Source organism: Zalophus californianus, chromosome 10 (genome assembly GCF_009762305.2).
Source record: "Zalophus californianus isolate mZalCal1 chromosome 10, mZalCal1.pri.v2, whole genome shotgun sequence".
In the NCBI taxonomy this organism is placed as follows: Eukaryota; Metazoa; Chordata; class Mammalia; order Carnivora; family Otariidae; genus Zalophus; species Zalophus californianus.
In genome coordinates, this window is record NC_045604.1 from 105,471,436 (window position 1) to 105,490,657 (window position 19,222).

The 19,222-nt window shown below is 49.9% G+C and overlaps 1 protein-coding gene across 7 annotated transcripts in view; it reads right to left on the reverse strand.

The window, feature by feature from the left end:
* Positions 1 to 19,222, reverse strand: part of CUX1 (cut like homeobox 1) — a 350,755-nt gene that overhangs the window by 95,287 nt on the left and 236,246 nt on the right. For all 7 annotated transcript variants that reach the window (XM_027612898.2, XM_027612897.2, XM_027612896.2 and 4 more), the window contains exon 9: positions 5,873 to 5,921. In XM_027612898.2, coding sequence (XP_027468699.1) covers positions 5,873 to 5,921 — 49 coding nt within the window. The remainder of the gene's footprint in view (positions 1 to 5,872; positions 5,922 to 19,222) is intronic.

The window sequence follows — 19,222 nt, forward strand, 5'->3', positions numbered from 1 at the left end:
CCTTGACTCTGGGGTTAGCCTGGAAAGATAACACCATCATTCGTATCTCCCAGGCCACTGCTAGGAGCAGTGGTAACCTTTGCCTTTCAGACTGCTGGATTTGTCATAAAGAACTCCTACCTGTCCATTAACAGCATCACCTTAGTGGGAATGCTTTGTGCCCTGATAGGCTGATCTTCGCCTGGGGCGGTTATCATTCTCCCTGGGCCTGTGCATGCCTGGCTGGCTGGTGCATAACTGGGCAATGCCTCTTGGTTTATCTAACGTGCCCCTAACTGTCCACAGACTGAGACAGCTCACTGGTCAGCCTCTGAATTTTGAGTTAGAAAGGACCTACTGGGAGGCACTGGTGGTTCAGGATTTGCTTCCTTTGCCCAGGTCCTACTTCCCTGGTTAGCAGTAAATGCCAATGAGGTCATGACCAGGAACCTCTCCTTAACTCTTGAAAGTACTGGGGAGTATACTGCCAGAGCAATAGCCACTCAATAAAGACCCTTAGACTCTCTGGCCAAGGTTGTTCTTGATAACAGGCCTTGATCATCTTTTGGCTGAACAAGAAGGGGTCTCTGCTGTGATCAACACCACTTGCTGCACCTGGATTAACACTTCTGGGAAAGTAGGAACTCGTTTACATAAAACCACTGAGCAAGCCACTGGGCTTAAGAAAGGGGACTCTTTCAACAGGATCGCTCTTTAACTTATTTGATTTTGAATCGTTTGGGTCTTGGGGACCATGGCTCCAAAGTACATTCCAGACACTGGGAATTATCCGGCTTATAATAATCATAGTAACCTCCCTGGTGTACTGTATACTCTCAAAAGCTTTAAATGCATGTTCGAAGCCACTAACCGTCAAGCGAATGATCTCAAGCCTGGAATGTCAGAAAAGCAATGAAAAGAATGACCCACTAAGAAATGGTGAGCCTGAAGTCGTGATCCTGTGACCACCACAGGAATTCCACAGAAAACATCATGGCCTGGGAATATCACACAGAAGATCAGTAAAAGCTGCAAGATTACAGAGTGGTGACTGAGAACAGCACTAACGCCTTAAATTTTGATCACGAGACTCTCCCTGTTAGGCTAAGAGTCTGATCAAAAGGGCAGAATTGTTAAAAGAGAGACAGCAGGCCCAAATGGAGTCACTTGTGCCAAACCCCATGTCAGCAAACCAAGATGGAAGACCTAACCTAATTGCAGTGTCAGCCTCTCCCGGGAAGGGGACCTTTAGCCCATCAATCTGGAATTTCCTGGTCAACGCTAGTGAGGTCATCTGTCCAACAGACCCCTCCTGGCTCCCATAGGAAGGGGACCCCGCCTGAAACAATCAGCTCTTTCCTTGTCCTTTCCTTTTCTGCCTATAGAAGCCTTCTATTATCCTCGGAGCTCCTTTCTGTCTGCTGGATGGGATGCTGCCTGATTCAGGAATCACTGAATAAAGCCGATCAAGGTCTTCAAAATTTACTCAGTGGATTTTTTTCAGCAGTGTTCTCTCAGATGTGTGAATTACTACCCTCATTCTGTAGACGAGGAAACACACCAGGAGCCTGGGGGTTCGTTCAAGGCCACATGACTTGGAAATAGGGGATCTGGGATGCAAACCCAGTTGTTCCCCATTGGAATCCAGAAACCTTGGTTCAAGAAAGTGCCGTGCCTTGCTGGGAGTTCCTGTGACTCTTTGCATGTTTCTCTACACTTGGCTCTTTTCCTCGGGGAGGTGAAGCTGTGCTTCAAGCTCATGGTCCTCCCGTTAGGGCAGTCTCCTCCGTAAGAATCAGCAGGTTAGCAGAAGGAGGACCATTCACAAAGAAGGACCTCCTCCTGCCGCCGGCTGGGACTCTGTGCCTCCAGCAGCTCACATTAGAGCTGCTCAGAAAGGTACACGGGTGAGGGTACAGCTGGCCAAGTGCCAGAATGGCCGAAGTCCCCAGACGGCTTTCTACGGTCGCAAGCTGCAAAGTTGTGGCTTCTTATTTATCACGCAGTCTTCAACGTTCTGAACCATCACGGCCACCAATCAAGGCAGCGCGTCTGAAGGCAAGTGCCTTGAAGTCTAATGAACAGGTGTAAATGAGACCCCGGGCTGTCGGCTGCTGACCACTCCTCCACTTTGCCACAATAGAAACACGAGTGTGGCAGCAAGAAAACAGCTTCAGGTCTCAGTAGAACATTTTGACTATAAACCTAGTGCAAAAATAATGTTATATGCCAATGAACTAGTAAATTGCTCCTCTTGGGGATTTCCCTTGATGGGAAAGGCGGCTGAACCAGATGTCTGGCTGTGCCTGCACCGGCGTGCGGCTCCTTTGTCCCCCTCCTCCCGCCCTGCCGCCTCCTCTCTGCTTGGGACCGCCTCATTGCGGGCCCGAGTCTGCCTTGCCCTGAAACTGATGCTTCCAGTCGTTCCACTCCCATCCGTTCTCTGATGTTCTGCCAGGGGGATCCTTCTAGAACACACGTCCGACGTCTCACTCCTGCCCAGGATTCTCCACCGTTCTCAACAAGAGGTCTTCCATGTAGAGGCCTGATGTTCAAAGTCCTCCCCCAAACCTGGATCTAGATCCCCTCCTGTGGGCCTACTCTCCCACCCTGCACCTCCTTGTTTTGGCTTTACGGAATGGCCCAGAATCCCCAGGGCTCACCATGTCCTTCTGTGCCTGCCTGCAACACTGTGTTCCTCATGGCCACGCCGGGCATGTTTCTCTTTGTTAACCCACGGAGTCAAGTGCAATCCCTCCTTCTGTTCCCTCTGTGTCTGATCCCTGAACTCACACCCACAGCGAGGGCTGGCCCGCATCTGCCTTCACAGCTCTGGGGGCACACAGCTCTGGGCACCTCTGGAGAGCCAGGACTGAGAGAGGGCTTCTCTACATCAGGAGTAAGGTCCCTCCCGCCAGCCTCCGGCCTCCAAGTGTGGCCATGGCCATGAAAAAGCCTGACCCCTTCCCTGGGCCAGCCCTGGAGAGCTACGGGACAGAATCCATGATGTTCCCACCCGAGGCCTTCCCCTTTGTAACCCTGTCACATCCCAAGTTCCTGAAATTATTCCTCTGGTGCTTGGTGTCAAGTCCCTCTGTCTCCTCTCCCTGTTCCCCAGAGATCAGGAAATGTCCCCAAACCTCCTGATTTCTTTTGTATGACGGTTCCTTCCTGGTCCTGGCCATGGGGTGGAGCCTGAATGCACTCGAGGTCCAGCTGTCCTCATAGTGTGGTTTCCAGAATATATTATATAATATATTAATATATTCTGGAAACCACAGAATTATTTATATAATATATTAATATATTCTGGAAACCACAGAATTCTGGAAATATATTATATAATATATAAATATATTATAATTCCCTGGGCATGGACTGATTGCTACAGATTGGTGCAGAACACTACTTCCTTCATTCTAGAAACTCTATTTCTATTAACGCAGCCTGAGGTTGCATTCATTTCTCTGGGCAGCCACATCAGGCTCTAACTCACCCTGAATTGTTGGTTAGAACTCGCCTACACTTCTCCCATGACCACCACGCTGGTATTTCCCCAGTGCAGGACTTTATAACTCTCCCACCAAATATGCGCTTCTTCAGCAACTACAGATTTATCTAAGTACCTACTTCGTACTTGGGCATTTTAACCTCTAACCCCCAGAGCAATCGTGCAAAGGAAGTACCAGTTACCATTCCCTCCCTTTCTTTCTTACATTTAAAAAAAAGTTAAAACATTTTAATCATGGCAAAATACATAGAAAATACACCATCTTAACCAATTTTCAAGTGTACGTTTCAGCAGTGTTAAGTGCATTCACGTTGTCGTTCAACCGATCTCCCCAACTTTTTCATCTTGCAAAGCTGAAGCTCTATTCCCACTAACCAGTACCCCCTCACCCAGCCCCTGCCAACCAGGATTCCATCTTCTCTATGACTTTGACTCCTCTCTCCCTTAGTGTGTTCGCAGAAGTTCACCTTTTTTCTTTTCTTTTTTAAAGAACTGTAAGTAGTTAAGAGACTTGTCCGAGGCCACACAACCAGCAAACACAGAGTTGGGACCTGAACCAAGGGGTGGCCCCTTTCTCCACAGCCCTGCCTGGTGTCTCCCAGGACTGAGATCCAGCCAAGTGGCCTTCAGCACTTTTTTTTTTTTTTAAGACTTTATTTATTTGAGAGAGAGAGAGAATGAGAGAGAGAGAGCACAAGAGGGAAGAGGGTCAGAAGGAGAAGCAGACTCCCCGCTGAGCAGGGAGCCCGATGCGGGACTCAATCCCGGGACTCCAGGATCATGACCTGAGCTGAAGGCAGTTGCTCAACCAACTGAGCCACCCAGGCGCCCGGCCTTCGGCACTTTGAGAAGTATGCCAACTTGGCCCAACTTCTTCAGTACCTGGGGACTGTCTCGGAGACAGCATGAGACGGTCCATTCGATTTTCCCAGACTGCAGCTGTGTTGCACAACCTGGAGCTTACTCCAAAGCGCCATCAAAAGGAGAGGCATGCTTGAGATTGGCCACGGAACAAGTCTGGGATTCCCAAAGGGTAACAGTCTGACAGAGAAGGTGAACTCTTTCTAGTACCTTCTTCTGAGTTAAGGTCTCTGAAAAGTTGAGTAGTGCCGAGTAAGAGTAAAGGGGCCAAAGTAAATTCGTTTAAGCAAATAAAGGTAAATAAATGCTTAAGCACTTTTGTGCGGTGAAGGAGAAGTAGTGCTTGGAAGTGAGGAGCTGTGTGGACGGGTGTGTTTGGTAGCTGAGAGGGTCTGAAAGAAAGGCAAAGTGACCTGTGTTCTGTGTCCCTGGTTCTGAGGGTAGCGGTGAGGAGCGAGCACAGGCTCCAATCCCAGCTCTGCACCTGACCAGCACTGACCTCAGTGTCCTTGTCTGTAAAATGGGGAATCCTATCAGCAGCGACCTGAGTGGGTTGCAGGGAGGGTTCGGTGGCTCAGTGCATGGCAAGAGCTCAGAATAGAGCCAGGCACAAGTTACTCAAGAGCTGTCAGCCCTTCTTACTACTGACAGGACCACGGATACGCAGGATTCTACCCGAGGGAAACCCCTAAGCTTTCCTGTGCCCGTGGCCACAGCCTGGGGCCTTCTGGGCCTTCTGAGGCCGAGAGCTCGATCACAGCTTTGGGTGTTTCTCCCCACGAATGAAGGAAATAAACGGGGAGACTCTTTCTTTCCAAAGCAGCAACACCATTTGCTAAAGTGCAATGTTTTCCTGTTTGGTGGAGTCCTCGGGGAAGAAGTCAGGGGCTCTGGGGGGGTATTTATTTATTTTAGGAGGCCTGATGCTGAGTGTGGAGCCTGATGCGGGGCCTGAGCTCATGACCCCAAGATCAGGACCTGAGCTGAGATCAAGAGTCGGACGCTTAACTGACTGAGCCACCCAGGCGCCCCAGGTGGCTGAGTATTTCGAGCCACCCTGTTCTGTGTGGTATTGTGTGCAGGACACAGTACCAAGTACCCCAAGGCATTCGTGACACCTAAGTATTAGCGAGGAGAGGGCTGTCAGTTGAGCAAGTGGCTTCAAAGCATTTGAAGGCAGAGATGAAGACTTCCCTACGGTATGACTCACTGGTCCAAACTCAAGCGTAACGGCTGCTGTCGGAGCAGAACTGGTCATTTAAGAAATGGATTAAGGAAAAGAAAAATCAACAGCTCCTCTGTAGTCACCAAGGGAGTCTGGGACACTGGGGCCACACCAAAGACTCTACCAAGGGACCTTCCACATACTTCTCATGACACTGGAAAAAGCGTCGACATTGACAATCATATGTAAAAAATACGAGAATAACTGGCTTTCGAACTTAGACAAAAGCATCTAGCAAGATGACATAAATAGCTATGCTGTTGGGATTTTAAGCCTGAGGCCATGAAACATCCTACCTGGTTTGCTCTTTCAAGGTCCGTCATGATCATTTCAATTTCGTCAGCCCTAGGAAGGTGAGAGAGAGAGAGAGAGAGGGAGAGAGAGAGAGAGAGACGTTAGTTGGCAGTGGGTGGGCTCGGGGTGACCATGGTTCCCAGCTCAGCACACAGGCCTGGCAGAGTCCTGGGCACTGGTGGAGAGAGGGGCCGCGTGGACCTGTGAGGGGACTCCGCTGCCCATCGGGAGGAGGTGCGCTTGTGTTGTGGGATCGGCCGCCCTGCCCAATTTCACTGGGGAGACAGAGCCATCAAAAGATAAAATACGATGTGTCCTACCTGGAAACTGAAGAGTGCCCCCAAAAAACAGGAGGGAGAGAGAAATTCTCCTTGGAGGAGGGAATCTGGGAAGGCTTCAAAGGAGGTGATGTGTGAACTGGGTTTTGAAGGATGAACAGAAGTTTGCCAGGATGGAATGAACCACAAGAAGGTGGAGGAGAGGGACGTGGGAGGATAGGAATGGAGGCTGGCGGACTCTGCAGTCTGCTCTATTAACCACCCGAGTTCATGGTCATCACCTTGCTGGCTCATGCACAGGGAGCTGTTAGGGTCTTTTTTTCCTTTTTTCTGTTTTCAAAGTACTACTCCTTTGAGTCATCTGAAGGCAAATATATGATCCCAACATACAACATCATGAGAGAGAAGAATGCTGAGTTCTAATAAAGGCCTAATTCCAAAAGTCTGTGGTAGGTTAGAACAGGCTACCTGGGCAAACACGGCCCCATCTTCTGTGGGACTGCTCCCCGTGGCCCCTGTCAGGAGGCCGAGGCTGACTCGGTAGGCCCGTGACAGAGAGGGAGCACAATGTTACAGCCACAGATCCTTGCCCGGATTCAGGGCCTGCTCCTGCGGGGCCCCCTGATTCCATACTCCAGGTGTACCCAGGAGGCCCCTGCTCCCTGCTCGGTGCTCTACACCAGGCCCTTCCATGAGGCTCTGCCCACCACCCGCCTCGGCCCACCCCTCAGCCCCAGGGCCCTGTGCTCCAACAGCTCCCACCACATGTGGGCCTATAAAGAGCCTCAGGGACTGTGCTGTCTCCCTGGCTTGTCCTCCACTCCGGACCCTCATCTCCTACTTCTGCCCCCAACCCCAGCACTCCCCAAAGCCAAACCCACCTAACCGTTCCATTTCAGGGAGTAGGGCAGTCCCTCCCCCACCGCCACAGATTTGAATTGACAGGTGATAGAGCTGAGGTCCCCGTACACTGGGAGCCTTCTGAAGGCCGGGCTATGTGTCTCCTTCACCCTCATCCCTGGAGCTTTCTGTCCCTGAAACCTGCTTGTCTGGCTCTCACCACCACCCACCCCTAATATCAAGAGTTGGCCAAACTGGACTCGGGCCCTGGCTGGTCTGTTTTTGTTCTTTGCTGCATCCTGAGCCCCCTCTGGCCCCGAGGCTCTCCCCAATGAGGCCACCGTATCAACTCCCAGCAGCCTGAACCGGGTAACAGAGGCCTTGTGAGAGGGTTCGATGCTCCTTATACCTGTTTGAAATAGTATCCTGCTTTGAGCTGGGTCTGAACAAAATCCGAAACAGTTTCTAAAATGGCTTAAGTGAAATGAAGCTATTTTTAGGGCAATTTTGTAAAGAAGGCAGTTGTCTCTGGAAGACCCAGCCACTCAACCTGGGCCCCTGCAGTGAAGTGCTGGGAGCCGGGGGTGGGGGGTGGGGGGCGGACATTAGGAAACATCTCAGCCAGAAACCTCAAGACCTCTTGGAAAAGCCTCGGTACCAGAGAAGAGAGTGTGCTGACTCCAAAGGGCAGAGAAATCACTGGAAGTGTGAAGGGGCTTAAACACGACAGAAAAGGACGCCTGACAGTCGGTATGGAGTGTCGTCAACAAAGTGCGAACTTCGTTTGGTTCAAGGTGAAAGAAAAAGTTTTACGGACTTTTCCCAAGGCAAATCCCACTGAGCACAGTTTGGCACTTTAATGAGATGGTTATTCATCGCGTATTTACAAAGTCCAGATCTACACGGCTGACTTCCCCGGCTACCGGCAGAGCTTACTCACTCCCTCACTCATCCCACGACTGCTTCCCCACACCTGCCGGTGTCTGGGCCCTGGCTGGGGTCTACAGGACAGGCCCGTATAGACATGGCTCCTGCCTTTGCTGGTGCCTCGTATTTGTGGGACAGGGCGGGAAAGGCATTGCGGCCGGGGGCCCGGAACCCGATCTGCAGGCCGCTGCACAACCTGGTGGTCTGCAGGGCAATGGCCTGGGTGGAAGGAGCCGAGATCCTGAGCCGCTGGCAGGGAGGGTTTCCCGCTAATTCTCCTGCGGGGTCCTCTGTAAGCCCCCATCTCCTTCAGTCCCTCTATAACACGCAACCTTTGCTTTACACCTGCTGTTTCTTTAGCCTTTCTTGCTGCCTTCTGGCTGGTTCTTCAGTTTGACCCAGATTTATGTAGCTGCACCCACCCTGTAACTTTGCTCTTTCGTTCCTTGGTTTGGTGATTCTGTTCTTCATACTTCATTCATTTTTTAATTTTAATTTTAATTTTTAAAAAAGATTTTATTTATTTGACAGCGAGACACAGCGAGAGAAGGAACACAAGCAGGGGGAGTGGGAGAGGGAGAAGCAGGCTTCCTGCGGAGGCCCCTGGGATCATGACCTGAGCTGAAGGCAGAGGCTTAACCACTGAGCCACCCAGGCGCCCCTTCCTTCGTTTTTTAATGACTCCTTGTTTCTGCTCTGCCTTGGTCACATCTTCCTTGTTTGCTGGAGTATTTTCCATGCTTGTTTTGTACCTGTGGTCCATCTGTTTTGCTTCGGATCACAGACACTGTTGGGGTTGGGGTCTGTCTTCCAGAGGGGTGTTCCCCTCTGGGGCTGATTTCCCCCTGGAATACCAGCTACCCCTTCTGGCAGCGTAGGTGGAGGGAGGACAGAGAGGCAGGTTCTGCTCTGTGTCTCTCAAGAGGAATTGGAGCAGAAAGGTGCAGAGCAGGTGTTCAAGGCATTTTTGCTGCGTGTAGGGAGGACAGAGACAGGGAGCACTGCAGGCCCTCAGAGCCCTCACTGCTAACTCCCCTCTACCAGGAGAAGACTGGCCAGGGCTTTAATTCTCAGAGAGAGGCTGCACGAGGAGCCGGCAGGTCTCCCTGGGTACAATTCCCCAGTCCTGGGGGTTTGGAGATAAGGGGACCTGTGGCTACCTGGGGGTCCACTGGCCCACCCTTGCCTATTTTCAGCCATTCCTCACTTTTTGCCTGGCTGCTGCCAGTGGCCAAGGGGCCAGTTCAGGGTCAAACACATGCTGTAGAGAACAGAGGGTTTCCCAGGATCCTGGCTGCATCTAGAGGCAGGGATGGGCAAGGATGACACCCACAGGGGCTGGGAAATGGCACCCTCATCCTGCCTGGTTTAAGGGATGTGGGTGGTCTCGAGAGCCTCCTCGCAAATGCAGACTGTTGGGCTTTCTTCTCAGGCAGTGAATGGTTGTGGATATTCATTAGTACACCGAACATCCAGAAAACAGTGCATCATCTCCAAAGGATTTCAAGGCACTTACAAAAAAAAAATTAGTCACATTAAAACAGGAAGGTGCCTTCTTGGCAGTCTGAGGCAATCCCTGGAAATGAATTTCAAGTTTTTCCATCTTCTGGTCAGTTTCACTTCGGTTACCAGGCAACCGCTAAACTGACCAAAATATTGAACCAGATAACAACTACTGCACTTACCTTTTCATTCCGGGAGCTACTCTCAGATTTCCAAAGCTTTCAAATGATAATCTCAACACTGAGCTCTGCTGTTAAGGAGCGGGGGCTATTCAATACCAGGCATCCTGATGAAGACAGGGCCCAGAGGGGCTGCAGTCCCCATTCACAGAATGGACCAGAAACCACCGGAGGAGACAGTGGAAGGAACCAGGGATGCCAGGCGCGAGGAAAGGTTCAGATTCTTATTTTAAAAGTCTGTAGGCTCGTGATTGGCTTTTCCAAGGGGCACCAAAGAAGATACAACTCGCTGGCTATTTATTTGTGATCAGGGGTGCATGGCCACTGGTATTTGTAGACAAGGACCAAGATGGCAGGCTCTTGAAAGCCTGTGAGGGTGTAGTCTCGAGCACACGTCTGCCACTGAGTCTGTAAATCCGCTCCCCTCCGAACTGCTGCCCCCAGCCCCCCACAAAATGAATCCTACCAGACACACTGCCCTCAGTAAGAAATACAAAAATGCCCAGAGGTTAATACCACTAGAAATGTTCTCCGAGAAGTGAGTAATGAATGACATTGCGTACGCTTTCATAGCACGCGTGTCAACAATAGTCCAGAGGTTTTACATTCTTTTCATTTTGAGGGCCCCACTACCTACATCAGGATCTGGAGCCTGACATTAGCCTAAAATCATTTCTTTTCCAAAGTCAGTAATAACTACACATACTGTTTGCTCAGTGAAACTATTTATTATAAAAAATTTGGTTCCCTCACCTTTTTACGAGCTTGACAAAACAGCTTTCACTGATCTATTAACCTGCACTGCATTTTGCTCTGCTCCGGCTTCAAATAGCGGGTCATTTCTGCTTGGCCTAGAATCTGTAGTTCCTTTAATCAGTTCCCTACAGATCATTTCAGGGTATTCTCTGGCCTAGCACACAGCTTTTATGAGGAACTTAAAAGGACATGGTCAGTGACGGAAGGGAAATGATATCCTCACTGGAGACCCTGTATTTACATCCACACTAGCCTCCTGAACGCTTAAGGGATGGCAGCAGGGCAAGGCTGTGAGTATTTCAATTCCAAAGAATCACAGCCACATCAGGAGCTGTGAAAACAAAGGACATCCACAGGGCAGCTGGAAAAGCCTCCAGGGCACCCTTCGGGTCAGTGTGTCTTCTTGGACCCAAGTCAAAAGCCAATAGTCTCAACACGAGATTGTAAAGTTCTTGGGCACCAAGAGAAGAAACGTCAAAAGATTAATTCTCCTTGCTTTAAAAATTAAAAATAAAATTTAAAAATTAAAAAAAGCTCTAGGATGTTTAATAAAGTGACTTCCCCCCTCCACCCCAGAGGCTGCATTTGATGGCCTCTACCGTCGGGAAGGCAGTCACTTTCCTGACACCTTACACACCAGGCCAGGCTCTCTTAGCACTGGGGGGGGGGGGGGGGGGGGGGGTTGGGGGGTGGAGGGGGAGCAGAGGAGACGCAGAAGCAGGGCTCACTGGACTGGGTTCAGAAACAGAAGGTAGGAAAAGGAAAAAGAGGTGGTGGCCAGAGGGCCAGGCGCTGAGGAAGATTTCTTGGCTATAGTCCGGAATCCCCTAAATTGCGAGGGGGGGAAGGGGAGGATTTCTCTGGAAAGGTAGCTCCCTGCCCCCACACGGGCAGAGGACAGGAACGCAATGTCACCAAGAGAAAAGGCTGTACCCAGAAAAGGCGGCACTGCGCCCTCCGCCAGCACTGGACCAGCTTGCTCCAACGGGTGCGGGCCACAAACTTCGGTGTGCGTGCGTGCGTGTGTGTGTGTGTGTGTGTGTGGGGGTTCTCTACTCAATAACGCCTCCTGGGCACCTACTACATGCCCTGGCTGAGAGAGACACAAAGGTCCCTGGTGCTGAGCCGGCAGTGCATGGTGGCATCTGCCTTATCGCTAGTACGTGGGACATACCCTGCCCGTCCTCGGAGCTCAGAAATATGCAGCCAGTGGGACCCTGTTACTGCCTCTTCCTTGGGGGGATGCAGGGTCATGAAGAGACCGAAGTGATTTTGGTATAATGTGATACAGCGATAGCCCTCCGAGGGACAGACGGACAATGTTCCCTTTGCAGACAGGAGGAGGGACAGTCTCACGGATGAGGGGACATCTGGTCTACAACCCGGAGCATAAAGAGGAGTCTGCAGGGCAGAGAACAGCAGGGCTGAGGGAGGAACGACCTAGATCACAGAGGAAAGAATCACAGGGTGGTAGGTGCCTGTTCGATTTCATAACAGCTTTTCGGTCGTTCTCTTGGGTTTTAGGGCGTCCTGTGCCCTCATGGGCCCATGACAGGGCCGGCTCCTTCTGCCTTGCTCCTTCTCTCAGTTCTTTCTCTGGGACGATGGCAGTGACCAGTGCTTCCAGAAGCACATCACAAAGCGAGGTGACAGTGGGGCTCCCTGCCTGGAGGCTGACTTCCAGGGCGATGCACTGAATATTCCAACATTAAGCATGTTGCTCATTTTGGACTTTAAATATATGTGTGCTTTTATTTTGTTAATGAAATATCCAACTGTTCCTATTTTATTAAGACTTTTTAATAAAAGAGGGATATTGATTTCATTAAGTACCTTTTAAAAAAAAGCATTTATGGAGCAAATTAAAAGGTTTTTCTCCTCTGACTCGCTAAAACGGTAAATTATACCACCAGTTATTTGCCCGTTTGGTTGTGGTTAATGTGCTCCCGAATTCTGTGTGCTGATATTTTATTGAGTATTTTTTTTTCATAAATACTTATATATGAGATTGGCTTTCAAGTTCTTTTGTCTTGTCTTTGCCAGGTGAAGTCATATGAAATACTTTGAAAGCATTTCCTTCTCTCTGTAGACAAAGTGAGCTATTACAAATTTGATGATATTGCTTTTTTTTTTTTAAAGATTTTATTTTCAAGTAATCTGTATACCCAACATGGGGTTCGAACTCACGACCCCAAGATCAAGGGTTGTGTGCTCTACCAAATGAGCCAGCCAGGCTCTCTGACGGTATTTCTCTTAAGATACCCAAGCTCATATTCCCTCTGCAGTCTCCATGCTGCCGCTGGGCATGTGAGCCCTGCGAAGTCTACATCCCCACCGCGCCCCGCCCCCCCAGCCTGCAGTGCCCCAGGCCACTACCTTCTTGGGAGGGGCCGGTCAGCCCTTGGACTAGCCCTTCCCTCCACCGCATTCCCCCTGGCGGTTTGTGGTCAAATCTAGTCCGCCGGCCACCAGTCGGCTTTGGTTGGTCCCGTGGATTCCAGGAGCTTCTTTTGGGCTCGCTCCCTCCCAGGAAGGCCCAAAGTGTCTTTTGGGCCAGAACGCCCTTATCCCCTCAGGGGCCCAGGCCCTGCAGGGAGCAGAGGATCAACAGCTGATTACAGCTTCCCATAATAAACATCTCAGCTCCTTTTCCAGATTTCAGGCCATCAAGTCTTCCAAACAAAGAAGCCTAAGAAAAGCACCGCTTCCCCATCGGAGCCACTGTGCTGGGGTGTATTCTGCTTTTGGCGGCTGTTTTTTAAACATATTAGTAACATGCATCCCGTGTAAATTTCCTCTTGTGGCTCAATCAGCTAATGCTCTCGTGGCTTCTTCAGTCCTGTTCCTGGGAACTCTGCTTGTCTGCATGGCTGTCCCCTCTGCTGAGCCCCCACGGGTGGCTGTGGTCACCATCCATGGCTCAGCCCTGGTGGCCGTCCTCTGAAAGTCCTCCCAGCAGCCCTGCTCCCCCTCTGCCCACTCATTTTATTTTTATTGCACTTATTCTGGCCTCCAAGTATCTTCTTCATATATCGATCGCTTATTTATTCACCAGTGTAAGCTCAGAGAACGCAACAGGGGCATGCTAAATCCTGGCTGACGAAATATACAAATTAACGACATCTGTGTCCTACCGGAAGTCTGCTCTGCACTTGACAGGCAACCATTCGTGGGCTGGTATTTTATTTTATTTTTATTTTTCGAAAAAGATTTTATTTATTTTTTGAGAGAGAGAGAGAGAGAGAAAGAGAGTGCACAAGTCGGGAGAAGGGCAGAGGGAGAAGCAGAATCCCTGCTGAGTGGGGAGCCGGACACGGACATGGGGCTCAGTCCGAAGACCCTGAGATCATGACCTGAGCAGAAGGCAGATGCTCAACCGACAGAGCCACCGAGGCTCATGGGCTGGTATTTTAAAGAGCAGAGGGGGTAGGGTATTTTGCCTAACTGTACACATGACTTCTAAGGAAAGAGTCTGTAAGTTGCTTTTGCAGATTTGTTTCTTGTCACTTTTCGTAGCCTTGGAAAAAAGGGGACAACAATCTCCTTGAAGAAAAACGTATGTCAAGATCCAGAGTTAGGCTTCGTTTTGTCCACTGGACTGTCAGCTCCCCGGAACAGGGACAGTCGGCCTGGCTCCCAGAGTCTCCCCGTGCCTGACACTGAGCTGGGCACAAATCGGGACTCAGCAGACACTGCCAGGGAGGACGAGCAGGGAGGAGGAGAAAGTGTTCTCTGGGGAAAGGTCCTCTGGACAGCCCTCTTGCGTATGACCAGACCTATCTTTCATGTTCTACCCACGCTGAGCTATCTCTGCTCTGGCAGGAGTGGAGGGCAGGGGTGAAGCCACTTGGCTCCCTTCCAAGCCTCTGATCAAACGGGTTGCTCCAGAGCAGACCCATCCCTCCCCAGTCAAATCATAGGCCTGAGCAGAGAGACAGCTGTGGCGCTTAACCCCTAGGCCAAACCTTCGGGAAATAGTGGCTTTTATTCTTATTGGAAATGAAATCGTGTTCAGACAGTGAAATGGCCAGAACATCACCTCTGCCTGCTCAGAAATTAACCACAATTGGTTCATTTTTCTGACCATTCTATTTAAGTTTAAATGATACAACAAGTAACAAAATCAATTTCAGTTAGGTCTCCGCTTGTCAATCCCAAATGGGAAGAAAATTTCCCTTCTTGCCCCACTGTTTAGCTGACTTGGTTTCAATGACTGAAATACAATTCTCCTTTAGGTTAATCTGTGGCTAGCTGACCAACGAAGTGGTCTCCAGTCTGCACGAGGCTTAGCACCTGTGCCAAACCAACAGGGCAGCTCCAAGCAGCCGGTCACTTGCCACCGTCTGACCATCCGTGTGATCAGAAACAGCCTGTGACTGTCACTCAGGCTGCAGTCAACTCTGGGCAGGCGCATGGGGCAGCTGTGGCTGACAATCAGGTTATGAGATTGCATAATTCATTCTGCTGTGGCTACCGAGACCATCCAAAGCCTCCTGGGATAAGTGTCGGGATGCAACTTCGGGGGGCTTCTTGCCATTTCTCTAGCGTTCTAACACTGTTGCTCTCAAAGCAACAGGGAACAGGTTGGATGGAGATTTCTTTCCTTAAATCAAGTGCCAGGGGGCCCCAGGTAGGATGGAGGTACTGGAGGTGAAATTAGGGAAATTGTGGTCTGGAGAAGCAAATGAGCATGGCCAGCAGAGCAAACAGGCTCAAATTCTTCCCCACTGCCTTTTAGTTGTTTGACCTTGGGCCGACTTGTGAGCTTGATAGCCATCTGCACAGCAGGAATAATGCAGCCTTTCTCAAAGAAATTGGCACAAGGAGAGAGTAAGAGCATTGCCGGAGTGGAAAAGGGCTTTGTACACCAGGACCCACGCACATAACCGTTCTTATTGTCGCACATGAAAATCAGGATCTTTCTCTTCTGGTCAGAGCTGATTTTCAATACCTGAGAACATTACAAGATACTCAACACCACCTATGGAGCGGCTTTTGCCCAGAATTTCCAGTCTGAATCTGATTGACCCTCTAGGTTCAACAACAAACACCGCACTCAACTACATCTGGGGATTATGTTGGCAAAACCCGGACTGTGGGAAACTCTTCAGGACAAATGAGCCAGTTTCTTATGCAAATAAATTGCCAGGAGAAGAAAAGATCCAGAAGGGGGATCCAGAAAATGAATGAGGCATACCAACCAATCCCAACGTCTGGATTTTATTTGAATCCTGAGCCCAACAACTTAAAAAAAATTAAACCATCTATGACTGGGGGTAGGTAACTAGAAATTTAAGAACTGATGCTATTACACAATTAGTTTTTGATCTGATGACAGTATTGTACAGAAGAAGAGTCTTTACATGAGGTCAACATGCTAAAACATTCTGAGGTGAAGGGAAAGGATTCTGGAAGCGCCTCACAATAAAACAGGGTGGGGTGGGGTGGGGTGGGGAAGGGTAAGACAGGCGACCCCAAATAGGGGGGCTGGAACTGCACCCAGGCACCTCGGGGTCCTGTCATCTACTGTGTGTTGTTAATTTAACACAAAAAGTAAACCGAAAAAAGCAACGACCCTCACAGCAGTTTTGTATCCCTCCAACACCAGGGGTCGACAATGAAGCCTGTAGGATGTTGACCGTGCCACTCTGTTTGTACGGGAATGAGATGAAGAGCCGGGGGGTGGCTGCAGCTGAGGCCCCAGGAAAGAACCCACATCAGAGGGGGGCCTCTGTGCTGGAAGCCCAGCTCTGCCCAGACTCCGCACTTTGCAGACTTGTGCGAAGTCAGTTAACCCCCCAGAATCTCAATTTACTTGCTCAGCATAGGGGAGGAAAAAATGCCCATGAAAAGCTCACCTCTGTAAGAAAAACATGGTTGGAAAGTTGCACATGAATATTTTTCTTTGATCCAGGGAAAGACTGCTGAGGCCAGAGAATGGGAGGAAAATGAATTCTGGACGGGACACCCAGGTTCTGTGCACCCCCTCACTGCTCACTGTGCACCCGTGCCCCCCCAGGAGCCGGAGCGGCCAGGGTGAGGGCCCTTCGGCAGAGAACACCACCCAGCAGGCCTGTGGACCCAAACTGTTGCCTGTTTACTTTTGTTTTTTTTTTAAATTTTTTTAGCCTGTTTACTTTTAGCCTTAAAAAAAAAATGTTCAGGAAGGGCCACTGTTAATGTCATTTTTAATGTACACATTTTAAATGTCTCCTGCACGTATTTAGTGTAGAATCTGTCAGCACATCTTTCCAGTGGCTGGAGCGCTGCTTCCCCAATTTGAGCCCTGGCTCTTCTAGAACAGCCTTTCAGATTTTGTTTCTCTTTCCCTGTTTGCTTAACCTGTAGCTGCCCTGCCTACAGCTGACAGGTGCTGGCCGAGCTAATGCTCGAGAAGGCATCTGACTCCCGGCACCGCCCCTGCTGCTCGAGGGCCCCGGTGGTGTGCAGGGCATGCGCAGCTGGTGGGAACCGCAGGCCTACAGGAGAAAACCACTCACATTTCACAGGTGGGCAAACTGAGGCCCAGGGGAGGGTATTGATGAAGGGGCTCACGGTCACAGGGAGCAGCTGGCTAAGGGCAAGAGCCCTGCTTTTATTCCCCAGCGTAAGGAATCCTAATTACCCCCTTTCTCCCCTAAGTACTACTTGGCAGGAAATGTTAAGAGGAGGCTTGGTGGCAGAGAAGTGAAAACAGAATAAAAAAAGAGCTCCAGTTGCATCCTAGTGATTACTCGCGGCTCCCTCCCCCTTCCTCTCCTCAAGCCCAAGGCCAAGGCAACTAACTTCCCGGGCCGTCTAAGCACAGGCTGGGCTCCTCCAACCACACCCATGCCCCTGGGGGCCTCTGACTACAGAGCTCCTCCCCAACCTAAAGCTCCTTCCAAACCTTCCTCTCCTCCTGGTCTTTCCCCACCAAATTCAAGACTCAGCTTCATGGTGGTTTCAGAGGCCCACAGAGAATTTGTCGTCGTCCCCCGCCCCCACCCCCCCCCCACTCCGCCACCTTGAGTGCCCTGCACTTGAGCCAGCCGGCGGTTGCCTCCGCCCCGCAGGGCTGGGAAGTGAAACTGGAGAACAAGGCAGAGGGGCCCAGCACCCTCAGGAAAGACAGCATCCTTCCTCTTCCTCTTGCCGGCACCAAAAGTCTGCATTTCGGCAGTGTAAGTGCCTTTTTTAGGGCAACGTGAAAATGAATAATTCAGCGGTTCCTATTCTACTTGTGAAGTGTTAGACAAACAATTCAGACGGGGCCAGACTTGCTGGCCCCACGAAGACCGTCCCTTCCCTTCGTTCTGACATCATCGGATTTGGCCATGAATCTTTAAGAACACCCTCCATCCTGTCTAATCACTAAAATACCACAAAGGAAGTTCACAATACTTAGACACGGGGGAAAAAAATAGAAAGGTTTAATTACAACATAAAGTTTTCCCTTGTAGTCAAGCAAAACAGTACATCAGTCACAGTGATACAGAACTCTTTAAAAACCCTACGTATGGAATGTCTTAGTCACATCAGGCTACTGAATAGTTGAGCTTTTTTTTTTTTAAATTTTAAAGATTTATTTCTGTATTGTAGAGACGGGGGAGGGGCAGGGGGGAGAGTCTCAAGCAGACTCAGCACTGAGCACTGAGCCCCACGCGGGGCTTGATCTCATGACCCTGAGATCATGACCTGAGCAGAAACCAAGAGTCCTTTGCTTAACCCACTGCACCACCCAGGCTCCCCCTACAGTTGAGCTAAAGGCCTTAAAAGTATCCCCGCAGAGCTCTGCCCTTGAACTCCCCCAATCCACCCTAAGAGCCTCAGTGATTCTGTGTTTTGTGTTAAGGCCACTTTCAAATACTTTTTGGGAGGTCGACGTGATGACAATTTTAAGTTAAACAAACAACCTTCCTGGTTTTATCGCAGAATTCATTTGGGAAGGGGTTCCCGGTGGACAAGCCAAACTCTCTTTCAGGTCTGTCCTGAAGGGAGGACGTACACAGCCAGCAGCTGCCTTACAGCTCAGCTGTGCCTGCCATTACTGATGTACAGTAATTCCGGCCAGGAAACTGGGTTCTTCTCCAACGACAGGGTGGGGGCTCGCCAGGCTTACCCCTTACCAGAAGGACCCCGAATACCCAGGTGATCAATTTCTGAGATCAGTAGAAGTTAAACTACGTGAATGGTAAGAATGGATTTGTCTGTGTCTGTCACCTCCTGGGATGACACCTGGTGAAAAATATTCACCGTGTGCTATTGAGTAAAGGATTCTTTATTGGGGCGTCTGGCTGGCTCAGTCGGAGGAGTGCAGGATTCTTGATCTCGGGGTCGTGAGTTCGAGGCTCACGTTGGGTGTAGAGATGACTTAAATAGATAAATAAAGATTAAAAAAAAAGGATTCTTACCACTCGTTGATAATCCTGCTAAAAAGCAGCAGCTTTGTGAAGGTAGCAGACAACCTTTGGAAAATGCAAATAACTTGGAAGAGTTCACCAGCGGAGTATCTGTAGGTCTGGAGTATGGCATAAAAGATCGGGCCTCACTGCAGAGGGAGCGGGACGGTTAACGCAGTGAAGTATAACCTGCTGCTGTGCGTGACATATAGTGTAATAACGCGCGTGATGATAAGAGAATCAAAAAGAAATAGATTTTTTTTTTTTTTAAAGATTTCAGAAGGGCTCCATGGTTCTGCATCTGGCGGTGAATTCCAGAAGTAAGAGGAGACATGGAGCAGGGCTGGACTGGAGGGCTGAGGATACTCTGACAGTCAAGGAAGGCTTTTGGCCCATCTTCTTTAAATAGTTCAGAGAATATATGACGGAGATACCATGAATTAGAGAAAAGTAAAGTTATCAACAATAAAGACAGATGTTAAGACAAG